The sequence below is a fragment of the Mixophyes fleayi genome, chromosome 10, assembly GCF_038048845.1.
Source record: "Mixophyes fleayi isolate aMixFle1 chromosome 10, aMixFle1.hap1, whole genome shotgun sequence".
NCBI lineage: Eukaryota > Metazoa > Chordata > Amphibia > Anura > Limnodynastidae > Mixophyes > Mixophyes fleayi.
In genome coordinates this window covers 33535695-33557066 of record NC_134411.1, presented here as the reverse complement: position 1 = coordinate 33557066, position 21372 = coordinate 33535695, and the positions used below count along the sequence as shown (strand labels likewise).

Below are 21372 nucleotides of genomic sequence, written 5' to 3'. Positions count from 1 at the left end.
TCCGCAACTACCTGCTCGTGTGAGTGTATTTCACATTTTCACTTTTATTACTAGATAGACCTCTCTACAGTTGGAGATCATATTTTGTATATTCCCTTCTATGGGACCAGATACTGACCAGGTTTGGCGAGAGGTCTGTATGGGTCATGAGGATAGTCACCATATTCCCTCCTTAAATGTCCCTTCTCCATTGTAAACTAGTTTCCTCATTACAGAGATCATCCACACCCCTTACTATTTTAGTTTCCCTTCTCAATGGTGGAGGATCTAGAGGGGGCGATCTCTGTGACTGCGCACTACCTAGATGCGGACGGCAGAGGATCTGACCGTAGCCAGTAAGGATCCTTCCCTGCTCCTCAGCCACTCTACAGTGTCATAATATTATACCAAGTAGCACAAGGATTGGTGGATGATGCTGGCTATTCACCAATCGCAGTAGTGGGAGATATCCACACTCTGCTGAATGGATGGAACTCCACCAATCAGGGGGCAGGGCTTTGCTAAAGCACCTCACCCTAAAAAACAAAAAGTCAAACTCCGCCCTGTGTCTCAGGCACCAGTTTCGGGTCTTCCTCATTCTGTACTGATGCTTAAATTTGCTTAATTGCTAACCTGTATGTAAATGTAATAAATATTTGGCATATGTATAGTTATGATATGACATTGCTGTAATATATCTTAATTATAATATGTGAAAATTCAATGTAAAACTATATGTAAAATAGAAATGAGTATGTTATAAAATCTAGTATGCAGCACTAATATAGCCATTGTTAAAGGAGGATAATTACCCTATCGTATTATGGCTGAGAAACAAACGTTTATTATTCACAACATTCAACAATAATAAATGTGAGCGCCCCACTCCCAACCAGCGTATGTAATATGAGCGCCCCACTCACAGCCAGTGTGTGTAATGTAAGCGCCCCACTCACAGCCAGTGTGTGTAATGTGAGCGCCCCACTCACATCCAGTGTGTGTAATGCTCTGCGCAGGGTTTGGAGAGTGACCTATAAGCCTGTTGTGTCTTTACCTGTCTGTTCATCTCTATCCCCATCATGCATTCTGTGCCGCTCACGATCTCTTTGTCCCTGCGCAGGACGTTCCTTCTGCAACAGGCCTCCGGCACGGGATGGTGCATATGAGTTTTAAATTGCAAAGTGTCACCGAAATCTTCTGGTCCATTAACTCCGCAGCATTCAAACTGCGAACGAGAACAACAGGAGCATCAACCAAACGATCACGAGAAGAGGGTTCAAGTGGTGGATATGTGATCGGTGTATTCACTAAACCTCAATCTAACCAGATGAGCCAACATAATATAATATTACAGTATTCTTGTGGTTCGGTCAGTTAACCACAGTCGGCAGTTAGGAGATGGGAAAAACAGTCCATGCTTTGCAGGGAACGCTTATGCCCCATCGCCGTCCCAAACTTTGTCTTTTGTACAATAAAATATATTCCATAATTGCCAAACTCACCGTAGTCATAACAGAGTTCCAGGTGGATGTAAAGACGTCGGTGCTGTTGCCCGTGTAGTGTCGTTTCAGGTCCTTGGTGAACGAGTCTCTGGTCAGCTACAGGGAAGTAAAGTGAAATGAGAAAATGTGAACTCTAAAACACGTACAGAAATAACTGGAAGATGTTTTACATAAGTGTCTTATGCAACACAGTGGCCTAGTGGTTAGCACTTCTGCCTCACAGCACTGGGGTCATGAGTTCAATTCCCGACCATGGCCTTATCTGTGTGGAGTTTGTATGTTCTCCCTGTGTTTGCGTGGGTTTCCTCCGGGTGCTCCGGTTTCCTCCCACACGCCAAAAAATATACTGGTAGGTTAATTGGCTGCTATCAAAAAATTTACCCTAGTCTTTCCCTGTCTGTCTGTCTCCCTCTCTGTCTGTGTGTGTGGCTATATTAGGAAATTTAGACTGTAAGCTCCAATGGGGCAGGGACTGATGTGAATGAGTTCTCTGTACAGCGCTGCGGAATTAGTGGCGCTATATAAATAAATGATGATGATGATGATGATGTCTTAATCCGAAATATATAAAGTTGGTTGTGTGAAGTTTGTGTCAGACCTCTTCCTGGTAGCTGGTGTACAATTAAAAAGAGGTGAGAAAAGTACCAGATAATGACGTCTTTATGCTCCATTGAGTCTAGTCTCGCTCAGGTCATGAGAAGCGCACAGACCAATGCAGGTCTGATTGTCATGTAGTAATGCTGTAGACCAGTGGTTCACAAACTTTCAGTTCGCAGCACCCTTAGAGTCTAAATAATTTTTTCAAGGCACCCCTCCAAAATAATAACCAAGCAGTCCTGTTTTATAAGTAGCTGGGTCAAAGTAACGTAAGAAGTATTTAGGTCAGGACAGAAATACTCAGTTGTTTGCAAAAATAATACACATTAATCCTAGGGAAAAGAATATTTTTATATATTTTTTTCAATTATATTTCTGTGCCCCTTTATCCACGCCCCTCTGCCTTCATCCGCGCACTCTGCGCCCCTCTGCCTTCATCCGCGCACTCTGAGCCCCTCCGCCTTCATCCGCGCACTCTGCGCCCCTCCGCCTTCATTCTTTGCCGCTCCATTGCTGTTTCCCATCGCCATTCCCCCTCCGTTTCTTTACTTACCATACTTGGCCTTCTTTCTTCTGTCTTCTCTTCTGTCTTCTTACCGATTCGGAGGCGCCGGGACCGAACATCCTCCTCTCTCCCGCTGCTTCTCACTGAATATGTCGGACGTGATGACGTCACATCCGACATTCAGTGAGGAGGATGCTGGGTCCCGGCCCCGCTGGATTGGTAAGTTTTTTTCCCCCCTGGCTACGGCACCCCTGTGACAGACACTTCGGGAACCGCTGCTGTACAGAATTGATTTTTACTCAAAGTTCTACTCATCACCTATAAGATGCCCATAAGCCGAAGGTTCTCAGACTGTGCTCCGCGGCTCCCTGGAGTACCTTGGCGAATTCACAGAGGTGCTGCGACCAGGGCCAGTGGTAAGCAAGGCGGGGGCCTACTTGGTAACTATTTTGGCTTTGGGGTGCCTTGAAAAAACGCCAAGGATCCCTCAAACAGAGAATGCTTGGGATCCACCGCTGTAAGCGGCTCCAATCTGGAAACACACAGACATAAGTGAGCTGGAAACAATTACGAATGTTCCCCCAACCCCAGTGTAACACGCGTGCACACTACTTGAAATGAGCATAATGACATTAGGCAACAAAAGAGTTAAAGCCAGCAGGAACGTGGCACTTACATTCTCCCGGAACAAGAACGCCAAAATAGCAGCTGACAGCTCCGCTAGGAAAATCACCAGAATAAACATGAAGAACTGAAAGAGAAAATATGATATAATTACAGTATTTAGCAGTTACTTGGAGGATGTGCTGAATCTGCAGAACCCAGAGAAGATGTCAGACACAATATAATCATCACTTGTATGCGTGAGGCTTCTAGAACTCTTTAATCTCATTTTTTAAAGGGGAACTCCAGCGTCACAAGTTTACCAGAAAATACGCTCATTGCCCAAAACACTCATTGTGTATTATAAAAGTGATAATAACTAATTTACGCAGTGATGATGAGAACACGGGCAGCACTTTCTAGCCACATACGATTGGCTGATGGTACTTAACTCATTATCATACCTTTCCTATATTAAGCAGCATGTAATCACATGTAAACTAAATGTCCTTTTGTTTTTTTGGAATCCCTGTGTGTACAGGACCACTAAATATTTACATGCAGAGCCGTTCGCTCTCAGCTCAGCGATCTCTCTGGCTCTGTTCACTCAGGGACCCCCTACAGCCCCTCTGGTCACACTATAAGATAACACAGGTTCCTATTGTTTTGTAATACAATCAAAAGTGACAAACCAGTGTGACAGCTGTCAAGAATTCCAATATTTTGTGCAACACTTTATCCACTCAGAATTCAGCAATTTCGATTGTAGCACCCCTATAAAAATGCTTATGACTATTTTGGTTGGTCAATTTTACAAACTTGGTCAATCACTGTACAATGTGTGAACCCACCTCTACAATCAAAATCTGATTGGATTGGATTTAATCTTCTTGGGCACAAAGTCATTGACTCTTAAAGCAGAGTCGAGTGTACAGACAAATTCTATTACAATCCGATTGGACATGTGTAATGGGACCTTCAATGTGTGGGAGCAAACTGTGCCCATGTTCAATCAGATTGCAATGATCCAATACAATTGGATTGTAACCGTATTGTCCAGTATTCAATGGTTACAAGAACAGTTCCTAAAACCATTGTGTAGACAGCTGGGGAAATGCTTAGTGTAGATCACAGCTGTACGACCCCAAGTCACAGGGAACTGTAAGAGAAAACATTTTCCACTGGTTCCAATTCATCACAGATGAGGCAGTGACCATAAATATTTACTGACGGACCCTTAGTATCCAGAGAGTTACAGGCTCCCCTGGGGTGACACTGTGCACCCTGATCTATAGACACGTATAAGTGAGGAGGTAGAGGGCGATACGTACGAACAGCAGTAGACACTTGTTCTCCCGGATTGCCCCGCAGCAGCCCAAGAATCCGAGCAGGAACAACATGGCTCCCATAGCCAAGACGAGGTAGGCGCCCATGAACATCAAGGGATTGACAGCGATTATCTCCCGGAAACCAGTGGGGTCAACAATGACCCAGATCCCAAGTCCGAGCAGAAAGCTTCCTCCGAGCTAGGATAAAGAGGAGACATAGGGTGAAACAGACAGGAAACTGCAGTCAGATCTGTGTTACACCAACATATGAGAGTACCACCCTTCTGCAGATGTCACAGCGAGGACAGCGGCTGCTTAAGGTACTTATTCAGAACCTGGCGACTTCTAGGGCGCTTCCCATGGTCCAGGACCATGCAACTAAAGGCAACTTAAAGAGACAATGAGTTCAACTTTCAGGGGAGACTATTGTTTTGTTTATGGACAATATTTAATACTACTTTAGAATATTATGCAAAATAAATCATTACATTTATGCAAAAAAATATGGTGTGTTTTTTTTTTTTAGCAAAATTCCCTTCTCTACAATGGTACTTTGGTGCAGTTCCCTCCACAGGAACCTCCGTCATTTATCTAGAGACGTCTGACCGACAGTCCCGACAGCTGGGACTGTTGTGATGTGTGACACATGCGACGCTGAATAGTATGCAAAATGCGCACATCAACGTGTGCTTAAAGCGAGATGATTATATGATGCTGACAATGAGCTCTTAGCAGCGCTCCAGTAACCGGGGAAATGTCTCACACCCGGACCTCAGACCATAGTCTGCATCATAAGCTCGGTTGCAGCGGAGATCTGGGCAGCACCAGGTGTATTTATTGCAATTCAATTTATTGTTCATTTGGTGCATGATTTTTATTTTAATTTTTCCCTTGTGCTAAAGGTCCCAGTGGCCCCTGGTTGCCTGGGCATGCTGGCACTTCTGGTTGCTCGTGTATCCTGGCAGCCATGGGAATGCTGGAACTTGTAGCACAACAAGCACCAGCATGCTCAACCAATTATATGTGGACACGCTGGGTCCTATAGTGCACCACAGACAAAATGATAATTTAACCCTTTAATAAGCCACAGCCACCACCCTTGAACAGTCCTAGTGTTATCAGCAGGGGGCCGGTTACTCCTAGTGGGAAGAGACATTGTTTTCAGTCCTATGCTGACCGCCGTAGATCTGGCTGGGACTGTGCTAGTGGGTCCCACGCTGCATGTATTCCCGCTATAGGGCCACCAGCTCTGGCTGGCACAGCCTAGTGCAGATTTTGCCGATGGCATCATCGCCACGGATCATGCACCAGGGAGGACGAAGCCACAACCATGCAATTAAAGGCAACTTAAAAGACAAAATAATTTCACCTTTGGGTGACGCTATGGTTTTCTCTATGGACAATGTTTAATAATACTTATTATGCAAAATAAAAGACACTGTCACTGTACTGTGGCTCCACTACCCCACACCTTCCTTGTACTGCCTCTCTACGCGTAGAGCCGCAACGGGCATATACGTCTCAGTCTGCGTCGTGCTCCTATAACTGCGCACGCACAGTGCGGAAAATCTAATTTTGCGCTTCCGTTTTGGACCACTGTCCAACTCTACATAAAGCCCAATGTGGGCAACATCTCCCTATGGCACCAAATGCCTCCGGGAAGCCAGGAGGTTCCTAGTGATCCGACCAGGCTGCATCTTCATCCCTATTGGTCCAGCTCAGAAGATAGCGAGACTTCGTTACTGACCACACCCACGATTTAGTCGATGTTGGGAATTTAGAGGAGAGGAAACAGGAGCCCATACTCACAAATATAAAGAAGTTGAAGATGAACATGAGGTATTTCACGCAGCTCACACTGTCGCCCTCCATCCTGCCGCTTCTCCTGCAAACAACCAAAGGCAGGGGTTAAAGGTCAATCACAAGGACAACACTTTAAATATAAAATTCTTTGTATAGAAAATAATAATAAACGCTATGAATGTGTTTTGTGAGCGGTGGCACAGTAGTTAGCATTATTCCCTCACAGGGTTTTGATTCCGACCATCGGTGGGGCGTTGTATGTCAAAAGTGTAAAACCCCTCTTACTATTCAGCATTCGCTAGGACAATCATGGCTGGTTTGAGGCAGAGAGCGCAATTGCCCATAATCAGGAACTTTACTAGTTCCAGTGTAAATTCAGATTTTTATTTTTAATTAATGATATCAAACACTATGCTAGGGAGCCTGGCTTGTATTCCGTCCTGGGTCTCTGATGAATGATCCAATAAACGTTCCACTCTTTATATATTTGTTCAAGGATATCGTTCACACAGATCTTTGTTGCTCCATCGACAGAGATGTCGATGGAGCAATTCCTTATAGCTCAGATATGGTTTCCATATTAGCTAAAGGCTATTGGAAATTTTAGCTCAGTCATGGTACTGACATTCAGAATTCTGAAGTGGGAGGAGTCTTATTTATCACCCACTACTCCTGATTGGCTGGGCAAAACCACCCAATCAGCTGCATGCTCAATAAAAACAAGTCATTCTTTAATCCTTAGACCATTCTTAAGACCGATTCTAAAATCAAAAACATGGTGTTAGGATTACAGAATATCTGGACCAGGGACAATCGCAGGATTTGTAAAGGGGGGGGGGGGGGGGGGGGAGTTTGCACACCACGCCACCAGTGGGTGTGAGCAGCATGCATGCGGGGCATGGCTATAATATTAGCTAGTGCTTGGCAGCTGCTATCCAACTCTTTCTATCCCTATAATATACATGGGCAATGCTGCGTGCACTACTGTTAGGTGCACGCAGCTCTCCCTTTTCAAGCAGAGCCGTGTGAAGCGGGGGTAGGGTCCAGCCACCTCAATTATACAGTGCCCCAGGCTTGGAGGTGGGGTTTCCAGGCACTAGGAAACCCCCCTGGTTTGCCTATGTGAACAGAAGGAGCTACGGGTGGCCAATCTATTCCAGTACTAAGTTCTTTCTCCTAAGTGGTAACTGCATTTCCCAAAAAGATCTTTAATCTCTCCCAACCTTCACCTCCATAACTGACTGTGATAAACGTGAGACATTATAATTTCCCGTAGCTGGTCCATTGTACCATTGCCACTAGAGAAACTTTATAGAGCAGCAACAAATCCATTGACTTACTGAACCCCATTCATTCCAACTACATCACACTAACTGCCCAGAAACATTTTCTGCTAAGTATTTACAGAAAGTCATCGCTACATCCTGAATGCAGATACTGTGCACGCTGCGGAGAGACTAAACTATTGTTACACTGTTTACAGATTGTTTTAAGCCCATGTCAGATTAGCTCATCAAACATGTTGAACCATGAGCAACTCTTAATTATGTTTTAAATTAATCAAGTACATGGTGTACCTGCTACACAATCCGGCACTGGGGAGGTGTAGACACGGCTGATTGATACTTGAAGACGGGTCAGCGTGTGGAGAGCTGCCAGGGATACAATCCACACTTCAATCACAGTAAGTGGAGCTCTATCGGCTGCAGAGAGATCCGCTGATCATCCATTCTCACTAAAGCCACTTAAAACATTGTAAGAGAGCACAGACCAGACCCCCCCCCCTATAATGCTGTAGGCCGACCTCACACTTCAATCAGCTGCACTGGGGAGCAGGATGGGCTGAAGAGCTGACATCCGTACTCAGGGACGCAACGTAATATTTCCCCTGTTGCTCAGAGGAGCTCAAGTGCCAACAAGAAGTGTGGGATTAATAGCAAATATAAAGACTTGTTCTCCTTATAGGTAAACACTTAAAACAAAACGGTTTTATTCCTATAAATATTGGGAACTGCCCGTTAAATAATGTTATAAAAATTAAATATCAAGTTAATGTTTTTTTTTTATCTTCTCTGCTTTCTTCATTTGGGATCACGAAGTGGTCGAGTCTCTCTAATAGAGAGCCCTGCACGACTGTTAGGTCTAACCTGATGATATCTCTTTCTTCAGTCACTCAATTAGTCTTCCTTATACTACCTAAAGCAGGGGTCAGGGAACTTTTTTACCCTTTACCCACAAATATATTTGGAAATGCCGACATTACCCCCTTGATTTGAAAGGAAGGAAATCATATATTAATAATTATTGGAATTCAAAATTTTATTGAATCTATTCAAAATTTCTTTGAAAGCTTCAACTTCAAAACTTCAGGTTTTGGAGAAATGATGTTGCTTCATTTTTGATGCGAGAGCATCAATATTGGGGCATTTTGATGTCAGAGCAATTTGGATACAGTCTTCAGCATCCAATCGGTTTCTCTGCTTTGTTTCTATGCTCATTAGCGTGGAAAATCCTTGTTCGCAAAGGTAGGTTGTTGCAAAAGGCAGCAACTTTTTGACTGCCTCCTCATGTGCAATTTTGATGCCTTTGCAGCTGTTGACGTCCAAAAATATGACAGATCTGCTGTGTTTTCAAATGTAATATGTGCTTCATTATTGCATCGAAGCTCAAGAAGTGCCTCTGCCAACCCTTGAGGCTCTTCTGGTACAACAGCAATTTCACATATAAAGGGGTCTACAATCCAACTGACAGCAGGTGAATCGGCAGCATTATTATTATTATTATTATTATCATTTATTTGTTAGGCGCCACAAGAGTTCCGCAGCGCCGTACACAGTACAAACAGTAGACTATACAGGGTGAGACATAACTGAACAGTAAACAATAAATACCAAAACTTCAGAGGCTCCAGGCAGGCTGATGCAGTACAGACGGAGCAGAAGAACAGGTATGGAGACAGGAGGGAAGAGGGCCCTGCTCAAATGAGCTTACATCCTAAGAGAGGGTGAACAAAACTCAAGCACAAAGGCAGCCAGTTGACGTGTAAGGGGCAGAATAGGGGCGGGTAGAATGGGTTAGGTGGAAGATTGGTAGGCTTTAAAGGAACAGGTGGGTTTTGAGTGCCCATTTGAAGGAGCACAGATTGGGAGAGAGACGGATGGAGCGGGGGAGGTCGTTCCAGTGAAGGGGGGCAGCACGGGAGAAGTCCTGGATTCTGGAGTGGGAAGAGGTGGTCAGAGTGGAGGAGAGGCGACGGTCATTTGCCGAGCGCAGGGAGCGGGCAGGAGTGTGAATGGAGAGGAAGTTAGAGATATAGGGGGCAGTAGACTGGGAGAGGGCCTTGTACGTGGTGGTCAGGAGTTTGAACAGGATTCTGAAGGGGATGGGGAGCCAGTGAAGGGCAAGGCAGAGAGGGGAAGCGGAGATGGAGCGGCGAGAGAGGAAGATTAGTCTAGCCGCCGCATTGAGAATAGAGCGGAGGGGGGCAAGGTGGGAGAGAGGGAGGCCAGTAAGTAGGAGGTTGCAGACATTATCCCCAGGAATTTAATTTTTACCCCATTTGGAGTAATTTACCCCTGTTCCCTGACCACTGATCTAAAGCAAGGTTTCGCTCTGCAGTATTAACAGGTCATGTATTTCCTTAATCGTACAAGGGTGAACTGGTAATTGGGGATTAATGTATTCCATTTTTACCCAACGAGGAAGATCCTGAAAACATGGCATGCATGAAGATAAATGTTCTCTACACTGACCTGCTCTTGTCCCTCCTTATGGTCATTCTGAACGGCCAAGAAAAATGATCTAATTGGATAAGATCAGATAGGAAGGTAAATTAATTCTAACAAAAAAAAAAAAAAGATTTTCTCCCTTAATAAGCGCCTCCTGTACAATGCAGCCACAGTGAGAACAACAAGAGTCCCACTTCACTCAAACAATAATGGATTTAGGCTAAGAATACTGTGTCAACCACAGGCGCAGAGACAAAGAACACAGATGAAGATACGGTATATGATAGAGAGAGTACAATATTCATTCAAATGTAATCCATTCTCTAAGCTTATTTCAATTAATAGTCCATTTGAAAAGAGTCTTTAATCTTCTTTTTAACCAAAAAAAAGGTCTCTCACAGTTCATAAACAGATACGACCAAATCTCTAATCCTTTATTCCAAATGGGTAATTCTCTCACAATTCATCAAGAGAACGAGGGGGGATTTTTTGATGCTCCACAAATCATAGGGAAAAAGAGAACACAATATATAGTATAATACTGCTAAACACTTAAAAACCCAATTCTATAGAAAAAAAACTCTTTATAAGTGGATATAGGTTATATCATTACCACCACGTGAAATTAATGACAGGCAGGGGAACAAATGTCCCTCAGTAAATACACTTATTTGAAAAAAACCCAAAAGAATGGCATTCAATCAGGGTAGTCGCTCTGATATGGTCCCTTGAGAGGTTTCATATATAGATACATCCTCCAGAATTCGGTGCATGTAAAAGACATATAAAAGATATCTCAAGTGATCCCTTGTGTCCCGGGAGGCAGGGGTGTGTGTGGGGGCGGGGCTTAAAGAATTGTGTCATTAGCCCCGTCCCCAAAGCAGTCATCATTTTTTTTGGCCAATAAAAATAGGGGGTAGGGCCACAATGACGCGTACACGGCACCACTAAGCCCCACCCCCTCCATTTAATTTGCAGAGCCGGACGGGAATCGGGAGAATTGCCTGCTCTCCTGGGAGTCCGGGAGACCGACCTGAAATTCTAGTTGGCAAGTATGATCTATATAATGCGGAAGGGTCTGGCGACAGCAGAGAGCGGTTGCCCGCTGGGCGGACCATCCGATGCAAAGCCAAGGAGAGAGGTCTGCCATTCGGATGCATAATCTCCAGTGGGCCAATATTTTAATTGAGTGCATTCTGTTCATTCACTGGGAACCGGTGACTTCACCGAGGAACACAAACTGCTTCAGTGCTACCAGATCCCAGTGAATTAATAGACTGCGCTCTTTTCAACATGGCTGGGGCACTCAAAATATCTGGCTCCACTGTTTATAAGGGATGGACGCTCTTCACGTTTATCGAGGGACTATGCAGCCAGCTGCTCTGAAGTTGAAATGACTGATATCAGATAACAATAGCTTGCATGGCTAACAATATAGCTACATCAAAAATCTAACAACCCAGTCGCAGTATGAGAACGTCTGCTTCCAATTGTCTGAATGTTACAAGACGCCTCTTCATTCTAAATTATTATTTTTTTGGGGGGCTCTTGAGAGCACAGAAACTAAAGTCAGACTTTTCATAAGGTTACTCCAGTGCATATTAAAATCATTAGGATTATTAATGTACAAAGCAGCAGCTGAACAACTTTTCAACATATTTCTTTATTTATGACAGTAGAAATGAAAATTAATGTTTTTTCTGTTTCTCCAGGAGTCCTGGCAATGTTCCCCTACTCTGCTGAGCTGGGATATCTAACACAGGACGGATCCCGTGATTCCCATCTGCTTCCCACTCCTAGGAAAACATCACGGAGCGCCATTTACCGGCGAGCCCTGGCCTACATACCATACCAGTGGGGAGAAAAAAAAAGAAAAAAATCCAATTACTGAGAAAGTCAATAAAATACTCTTCCATTAAACAAACAATGTACTAAAAAAACCAGCAGCCAGCCGGGTATACTTAGTCTAATTACAGAGTGTCCTACCGCTGTATACCATTATCATTAATGAAAAGCTTTTAGCCCAGAAGGCTGGGAGAGTACATTATATTTAGTGTTTTACACCGGCTGCGCCGCCTGTTGATGTGCGTTTGGAAGACGGATTGTGCGGGATTCAAGGCGTATTATGGAACTCTTAATGTCAGAGCAACGGTGAATTATAGGGAGGAAAAGACTTGTTACTGCCAGACCTGCGGAGTGTAAATGGTCAACTGCGTACGGCGAAATTAATCAGATAATAGTGATTTTAAACATGCATTACTTATGTGTGTGTGTGTGTGTGTGTGTGTGTGTGTGTGTGTGTGTGTGTGTGTGTGTGTGTGTGTGTGTAAATATATATATATATATATATATATAAAATTTTGTTATTACCATTTATTTATTTAGCGCCAATAATTCCGCAGCGCTGTACAGAGAACTCACTCACATCAGTCCCTGCCCCATTGGGGAATCTGAATTCCCGAGCACACAGTCAGACACATACAGACAGACAGAGATGGACGGATAGAGACACACACAGACTAGGGTCAATTTGTTAGCACCAGTATGTTTTTGGAGTGTGGGAGGAAACCAGAGCACCCGGAGGAAACCAACGCAAACACGGGGAGAACATACAAACTCCTCACTGATAAGGCCATGGTCGGGAATTGAACTCATGGCCCCAGTGCTATAAGGCAGAAGTGCTAACCACATATATATGTATGAATCAATACACATAACAATTATCTGGTACATCTGTCTTGACAAACAGGCCACACCTTTTTATTTTATTTTTGCAGTTGGCGAATATAAATGTTAAGGAATAAAAGTATGGAAAATGGTGTGCCTGCACAATTCACCATTCAGTAGGTGCCATTGTTTTTCTTCTCTTCCCTGTAATCTCTTTAAGCTCCTCCCAGATATCTCCTGGCAGTTTTATTGAGGTTGGATAGTAGTTTGGGGCGTTGTCTGGTAACAAAGTATAGTGTGACGTCACTGTGGGCGTGGTCAGAGCCATAAAGAACCAAAAATATGGCAGCAAGCAGGCAACGAGATTGTAGACACAAACCCCGGAGTTTGCTCACAGCCTACAGAGAGATAAACTATGATATACGTACACATTCCCTCTGTACATCCCCTAGTTATAAGCAGCACTGCATGTAAAACAATACCCCTTCTATCCCTATTAAATTGCTGTACCTGCAAATATCCCAGTTATATTATGCACAGGTGTAATACCATACCTGTCCACTGTGTGTCAGCACGTCCCAAGAATATCTTAATACATTCTCAAATGTTGCCTGTCCTAACCATCTTTAATGTTAACGAACGATTTATTGTTTAATGCAGTGTGTTATGACCTAAAAACTGTTTTCAAAAGATCACTATGAAGGAACGTATTGTCGATGCGCACGGTACTTCTGTCACAAGCCTGACAAATGTTGTAAATGAAACGATTTCTAATTTTAGGTTCTTATATTTGACATGGTAAACTTGTTTATCACAACTACAAAAATGTTACTTTGCTTCAATATTACACTGCATCACCCAAATATGTACTTTAACTTCTAGGATATTTGTAAATAAATAAAACCATTATTCTCTGGGAGCCTCTTGCGTTGTGCAGTCACTCAGTTATACATTCCATCTCGGAACACATTTTTAAACTGAAAGATTTAAAAGACAAGTTGTATGTTTGAACTTTGTTTCACATACATGTAAGTAGATTCTGCTGTCAAACACACATCAGTGTGACAGGAGCCTCATATCATCACTATTCCTCCTTCCACTCTCAGTCTGTGGCTTCCTGCTGCCCCCCTTCCCCTCATCACATCATGTCACTGCCCCTGTCACATGCAGCCCTGTCCTCACTAACACATCACTCATCTCCTGATATACTCTGTGCTGCTGGGGACCCTGCTCCTTCCACTATATAACTCTCAATCTGTGGTTTCCTGCCGTCTCCATTCCCCTCCTCACATCATGTCACTGCCCCTCTCACATGCAGCTCTGTCCTCACTAACACATCACTCATCTCCTGATATACTCTGTGCTGCTGGGGGGACCCTGCTCCTTCCACTATATAACAAACTCGATAGGCATTTTTTAATTAATGAGAACACTACAATGATGTGTAAACATCTTCCTTATTGCCCCATTTGCCTCGGTTTGTTACATTGTTTAGCCCAAATGAGGGCAATGTTTTCTGTGTGTGCAGCAGATGGGTTTCTTAGTCTAAGGAAGTCTTGAGGTCAAGCCTATGATGGTCTATCTCCAGCTTCAATCAATATAACCCATAGGTCACCTGCTGGGTTGTTTGCACAGGGATTTAATCTGTCAAGAGCCCACTGAAGCCATATATGAACAGGTGTCCTAATAGCTGTCACTTTGCATCAATATGTCAGTGTTTGCTTCCTTCTAGTTCCTGGATATATGTGGAAGACATGGGGGGTGTTCAAGATGAAACTGTAACAATGTTTAGTTTATAAGGGGTCCAGGAGTTTCTCCAGTTCAGACACCACTGCGTCTTACATAGAATCTCAACGTTACATAACAGTTTGGATTTATAATAAAAACAAGACGAGAGTACTGTTCGACTTAAACAGAGGTACTCCCATTACCAAGAGCTAGATTGCACCAGAGATGTTGTTCAATTGTGTCGTATACGGGTGCACAATATTATTGCATCAGACCGGTTTGACCTTCTGCTAATATGAGAGTCTAACAGGCAGATTAATGTGTAATAGGTTCAATATGGGACTTTATAAAACATCGTCAGAAAACGCTAATGCGATATTGCCGTGTATTTGCGTCAATGCGATTACATGGCACGACTATGGATCAAGCTCTAACCGCACAGACGCATTACGTAGACGTTATTGTATAGTTAGATGAAGCAGGAATATCTGCGGTTTCACACAAAATATTTTGCACAGTGTCATTGCAATTTTGCAGAAAACCCAATGTCGTCTGACGAATTTTAGATATGGAGCTAGACCAAGCAATACATGGAGAAATTCAAATGGGTAAAACGCATATCACCTAATATTTCAAAACGCAAAACCAGGACATAAATTAAGTTTGTGCGAGCCTTGGCATTCATGGTGGACCGGGTGATTTGCCACCCAGTGCAAAGATGTCAAACGACAGACAACTTCAGAAGACAATTCTGACGCATCTGCATTCACCGGTTGTCTGTTCATCAATATTCGACCTCTTCTTGTCTAATTAATGACCCATCCACAATATCCATGACTCAAGCAGGACTTTTAAACAGTCCCAGCAGACCTCATGTAAGGTCATATATCGATCTATTATGTCACCGTACAATGTCTCAACAAGTCCAGGCTGCTTTTCTAAGAGATCTATCTGTTGTAAGAGGTACATCATTTGGGAGCATTAAATCAGCGTTGGCGGATGATGAGACTGTACAGATATTACGGGAGTAAACGGCTCCACGCTCTGCAGGAAGGTATTATTAATATTATTTATTGGTCAGTAGACCTTTACACAATCCAGGCCGGGAATTCAACTGTTAAAATGTAGCTCTTGCGGTGAAGCTTATAGTGGAGAGTCTGAAACACTTGTCCTCCAAGAAGGGAATTAAGTGGAGGTTTATTTTGCTGTTTGATATAAAAATAGAACATAATTTGTTACCATGGCAATTTATATAGCACACAAAACACATCTCTGACGGCGGCTTCTCCACAAGTCTTAATTGGAATTGTGTAATCACAGAGCAGAAAACACCACACAAATATTCCTGTGGATAACGGAACTTTAGGACATCAGTGGGGGGGAATGCGATAAAAATAACAATAATAAAAATAAAAAACAAAACAAGTTAATGCGAAGCCTCAATATTTGCTTAAAAAAAGGTAGTGAAAGCTACTGGTGAGTTTAAATTTAAAAATAACAGCTACAAGTAAACAAACATGGGGTTGTCCAGCATGCATGGGGGCGTGGCTATTATTTTAGACAGTACTTGGCTGCTCTCCAACTCTTCCTATCCCTATAATATACATGGCCAATGCTGCGTGCACTACTGTTAGGTGCACACAGCTCTCTCTTTTCAAGCAGAGCCGTGTAAAGCGGTGCAGGGTCCAGCCACCTCAATTATACAGTGCCCCAGGCTTGGAGGGGGGTTCAAGAAACTAGGAAACCCCCTCTTGGTTTGCCTATGGCCTAGTGCAGTCCACTGGGGGTATAACCATGCCCCCATCTTGGTGTGGACACGCCTCCCTGTCCCACTGCCAGCAACTTGCTTGTTGATATAGGAATATGACGGAATTGCAATACGCACATTAAGTTTTGTTCACGGACAGAAATTGGTGCACTCAGAAAAGCTTATTTACAGTGAAATGATGTTTATTGACATCACGTTACTATTTTCACAGAAATCTGCCCATCTGCTCCCACGTGCAAAACACAGATTTGCTTTTGTGAAACGAAATTTAAAAAAGATAAAACGATTGTGGAGGTCCACGTCCTCAGTGAGCGCAGTGTGAGGACATTTTCCAATGCAACAAATCCTCTCCGCTGATTCCCATGGATACACGTTGGTTATTACACACAGGGCTTCATAATGTATAATGTAGAACACAATGCACTTTACACTAATTACCTGTACAATGTAGGATATAATGAGAACGGTTATCGCTCATGCACGCAACGAGGATTTATAAAGTAATGATCTGTTTGCACCTGAAACAACAGTAATTCCCAGACAATCAGGTTACGCCTGCGAGGGCCCCTGGGCCACAATATTGTTCTGAAACTCATAGGGAATATAACAGAGGAGTCTCCTGCCAAGAAGAATACGTTTCTGTTGTGTCATTATAAAATATATAAATGTTATTTCCCAGGGCTTGTCACACAGGCGTTAGATATTTAAATTACTAATATTTCTTCAGCCAAGAACAATATCCCATTCGCATCAGTAAATGTTACAGATAACCCAAAACAGGTGTCTCCATCAAATGCCGTTTATCTTCCCTATGTATATTCCATTAGATATATGCAATGATTATTAGAGACCCACAGTCAGCCGCTTATCCCAAGGTTATTAGAGACCCACAACTAGCCTCATATCCCATGATTATTAGAGACCCACAACCAGCATTTTATCCCATGATTATTAGAGACCCCCAGCTAGCCTCTTATCCCATGATTATTAGAGACCCACAACTAGCCTCATATCCCATGATAATTAGAGACCCCCAGCTAGCCTCTTATTCCATGATTATTAGAGACCCACAACTAGCCTCATATCCCATGATAATTAGAGACCCACAACTAGCCTCATATCCCATGATAAATAGAGACCCCCAGCTACTCTCTTATCCCATGGTTATTAGAGACCCACATATAGCCTCATATCCCATGATTATTAGAGACCCACAACCAGCATTTTATCCCATGATTATTAGAGACCCCCAGCTACTCTCTTATCCCATGGTTATTAGAGACCCACAACTAGCCTCATATCCCATGATTATTAGAGACCCACAACCAGCCTCTTATCCCATGATTATTAGAGACCCCCAGCTACTCTCTTATCCCATGGTTATTAGAGACCCACAACTAGCCTCATATCCCATGATAATTAGAGACCCCCAGCTAGCCTCTTATCCCATGGTTATTAGAGACCCACATATAGCCTCTTATCCCATGGTTAGTAGAGACCCACAACCAGCCTCTTATCCCATGATTATTAGAGACCCCCAGCTAGCCTCTTATCGCAAGTTCATTAGACGTCACACTCATGACAAGTTCTTTAGATCTCATACCCATCATACTCAGCCTATCACCACAAGTTCACTAATACCCAGAGCAAGCTGTCATCACAGGTTTACTAGAGCCCACGTCTGGCGCCTCATCCAAAGTCTATCACCACCCTCGGGTAGCCGCTCGCACCAAGTTCATTAGCTGATTCCCACCAGAGAAGAACGGACAGAGGTAATTTATCATCAGCACCTGAAAGTTGTGTATTTGTGACCTCTACTAGTAGCCTGTTTTATGTTTTAGTTCTCATTTAAGCTTGAATTTTATTCCTATTGTTTATTCTGTGTGGACAGATTATAAAATAACTGAAAGTCGTGCCCTGGGACACAGGAGGGGTCTGTACGTGCAGGGTCTATGACAGCTGCAGGGTCCCACAGTCCCCCCCCAGGGACCGGCATGTGTGAGCCAGATGTCACAGACCCAACTGTAAGTCATTACCGTGAGCAGCGAGGGCTGGTGGACACCGGCCGAGCTGTCCAGCAGCATCTGAGCCGATTAGTTGCACACATGGAGTAACAGATAGGGATATGCCCTGAGGACATGATGTCAACGATCAGCCCTAAGTAATAGAAGAGGGAGGTAGTTACAGTGAAACAATGTAACATCTCATGTTATCAGCAGAATGTGACGTGTTATCAACAGGTCTGAGAAAATCTGCAGCACATCAGGGGAACGGCTATAACATTAGAGTGTCAGCCCATCCAGGTCAATTTCTCCAGCTTGTAACACAAGTGGTGACAGGAGAACTTGGAGCAAATCGCCCTTTCTTCAAAGTACCTCCAGGTCATGTTTTAGGATTCCCCTCTATGAGAACAGGTGGGATAATTACTACATATTCAAAAACAGGTTTTACACATTTGGGAACCTCATCCTCCCATCAATTGCTCAAAGCAACCAAGTTCTTACTAAGTAGTATGGACCTCTGCTGGAAGGATTAGGGAATTCTATATAAGCGTTGCAGGAAAGGACAACTGACTCATAACTGATTGGCTGCGACGTCCGACCAATCAGCAGCTGACAGTGTGTTGAATCCAACGCATATCCTGGCACCTATAGCTAATTACTGCAACATTCTAGTCTGACAAACAAGTCTGGGGGTACTTCACAGAAGACATGCGATCTGTGAGATGTATTCTCTTATTGTGTGCCACACAAAAGTGTGGATTTAGGCTGATACCCCAAGGATTTCAAAAACTCTTCTTGATACAGAAATGTAGGAACATTGCAACAGAAGAAATGATAAACTGTATCTATTTTAGACACAAAACTATACTACATAAAACAAGGCTTTTTTTCCAGAAACAAACACAACCCTATATGAAATATAATAGTTTCCATTTAAAGACTAGACAAGTATTAGCTCAGAAAACAACACACAAACTTTTTTTGTAGCGGTTTACAAATATGGTAAATATCACTTTTGCAAAATCATAAATATTGCTTTTTCCTGCTTGTAAAAGCCAAAGTGCACAAACTGAAAATATAATAATAAATAAAAGTTATGCACAACTCAGCAAATGTTTTATTGCACGAAATTGAACTCCAGATGACATTTTAACTAACTCCACATCCCTCAATTGATATTAAGACTATTTGCAGACTATTGTTATTGATTTTGCTGCAGATTTGTGGTGAAGAAAATAAAGTATATATCAAAAGTTGTTTGTAACCTACCTACATATGGAGCTGCAGATTTCAGCTGACCTGTGTCACTTTGATTTAAAGAGATAGAAGTCTGGGCTTTTATATTCCGCTTTCTTGCATAGTCACTACAATAGAACTTCGTAAGAAGCCTGGACTAGTGGTCGTCAGGGGCAAACGCAGGATTTGCAGGAGGGGGGTTTCCACACCACACCGCCGGTGGGCGTGACCAGCATGCATGGGGGCGTGGCTATAATTTTAGAGAGTATCCCTATAATATACATGGGCAATGCTGCGTGCACTACTGTTAGGTGCACACTCTCTTTTCGAGCAGAGCTGTGTGAAGCGGGGGCAGGGTCCAGCCACCTCAATTATACAGTGCCCCAGGCTTGGAGGGGGGTTTCCAGGCACTAGAACACCCCCCACCCACCAAGGTTTGCCTATGGTTGTTACTTTGTTGAAACAAAGTTGTAGTACTCTTAAGGGACTATATATAATATAGATAACATTTTCTGTGATAAGACTGATTTATTTTCAAGCCGCCTAATCAATGCCATTTAGCAGATTTATGGGGAAGCCTTTGCCGGCAAAACTTACCGCCAGAGATAGAAGAGTTCTCACCATCGGTAAAAATCCCTATTATTAATTTAAACTCCCACTCGTCTTTTGATTATTCTTCTCCGTACTCACGCAGAGAAGCTTATGGCTTTATATTTTAATAGGTGTTGACATGTTAAACACTCTTCCGTTATTTGCATCCAGTGTGTACGTAGCCTACAGCAACACACACGTTACAATCTTCTAAAGGTCAGTTGCAATGTAACTCCAATCTTCTCAAACACAATACACTGAATTGCTAAGGAGATCCAAATGAGAAATTGATTGTATTGCATCTATAACAATCAAAATACTATTTTACATAAATATTTTCTTGTTGAGAATATGAAACATTTTCCAGTAACAAGACACCAATTTGATTGCATGAAGTACAGAAATGTTTAACTAATTCAATATGAGTGCTAAACAATGTGACGTGATTGCATATCTCCCACACACTGAATAATTTCTGTACAATTTAATTAAAATCATTAATTGTATGATTAAATTGTTAGGTCTTGGAGGTGTTTTCTAACAACAGTTGCCGGTTATCTTATTATCAATTGGAGGAAACAAATTAAAAAGCGATTTCCGATAGGATTTACCCGGCAGGTGTCACTGGTGCGGTTACTGTATACAGAGAATGTGTTCATAGATAGCGGAAACAACTGCGAAGGATAACAATGTACTCAACATATTAAGCAAAATAACTAGAATAAAGATTACATTTGTTTCCCAAATAAATCTAAATTATTCTCCTGACTTCCCCCCTTGACAAAACATCACTGTTGAAGCCAAGTTTTACAATAATGATTTAATCCCAGTTTACGCCAACAGTAGAGATCATATTCCCAGGATATCCTCGGTTTTACAGCCGGGTTCTGCTGACAGTTATTGTATCTGTGGAAGCTTCCATAAACCTTTAATTACCTAATCCATACACTGTGTTGTCATTTTTTATACAATTTGTTGGCATAGTCCATCTGTTAGCTGTTAATATATGCAAAATTAATTTCTTAGAGTGCCTGGGCTAATCTTTAACAAGATTATTACGCTGGTAAAACCTCAAACCCTGGGAGGGTCATTGGAGTGATCATCTCATCAGGTTACAACAAAGTATTTTAGCTTTAGGATGAGACGCCATCTGGTCTAGGGGACACGTGACTTATGGCGAGGAGCAGGGTCCTGTACAAACACGGTTAGTGAGGCTACGTCCTGAGACCTCCTCTCTGTGCTGCCTGTAGGAGAGGTTTGGTCAAGGCTTGGCCTTAATCTTCTGAACGCAGTCTGTAGGTTACCAGCAAACCTTAAACCTAAATTGCTCTATA

The 21372-nt window shown here is 42.9% G+C and overlaps 1 protein-coding gene across 1 annotated transcript in view; it reads right to left on the bottom strand.

Moving 5' to 3' along the window:
* TSPAN18 (tetraspanin 18) overlaps window positions 1-21372 on the bottom strand; it is a 99872-nt gene that overhangs the window by 6196 nt on the left and 72304 nt on the right. Inside the window, exons 2-6 of the mRNA XM_075188351.1 lie at window positions 6324-6399; window positions 4518-4712; window positions 3260-3334; window positions 1482-1577; window positions 1034-1204 (exon numbers count right to left, since the gene is read on the bottom strand). Of these exons, the coding sequence (XP_075044452.1) occupies window positions 1034-1204; window positions 1482-1577; window positions 3260-3334; window positions 4518-4712; window positions 6324-6386 (600 nt within the window). The 5' untranslated portion in view covers window positions 6387-6399. The remainder of the gene's footprint in view (window positions 1-1033; window positions 1205-1481; window positions 1578-3259; window positions 3335-4517; window positions 4713-6323; window positions 6400-21372) is intronic.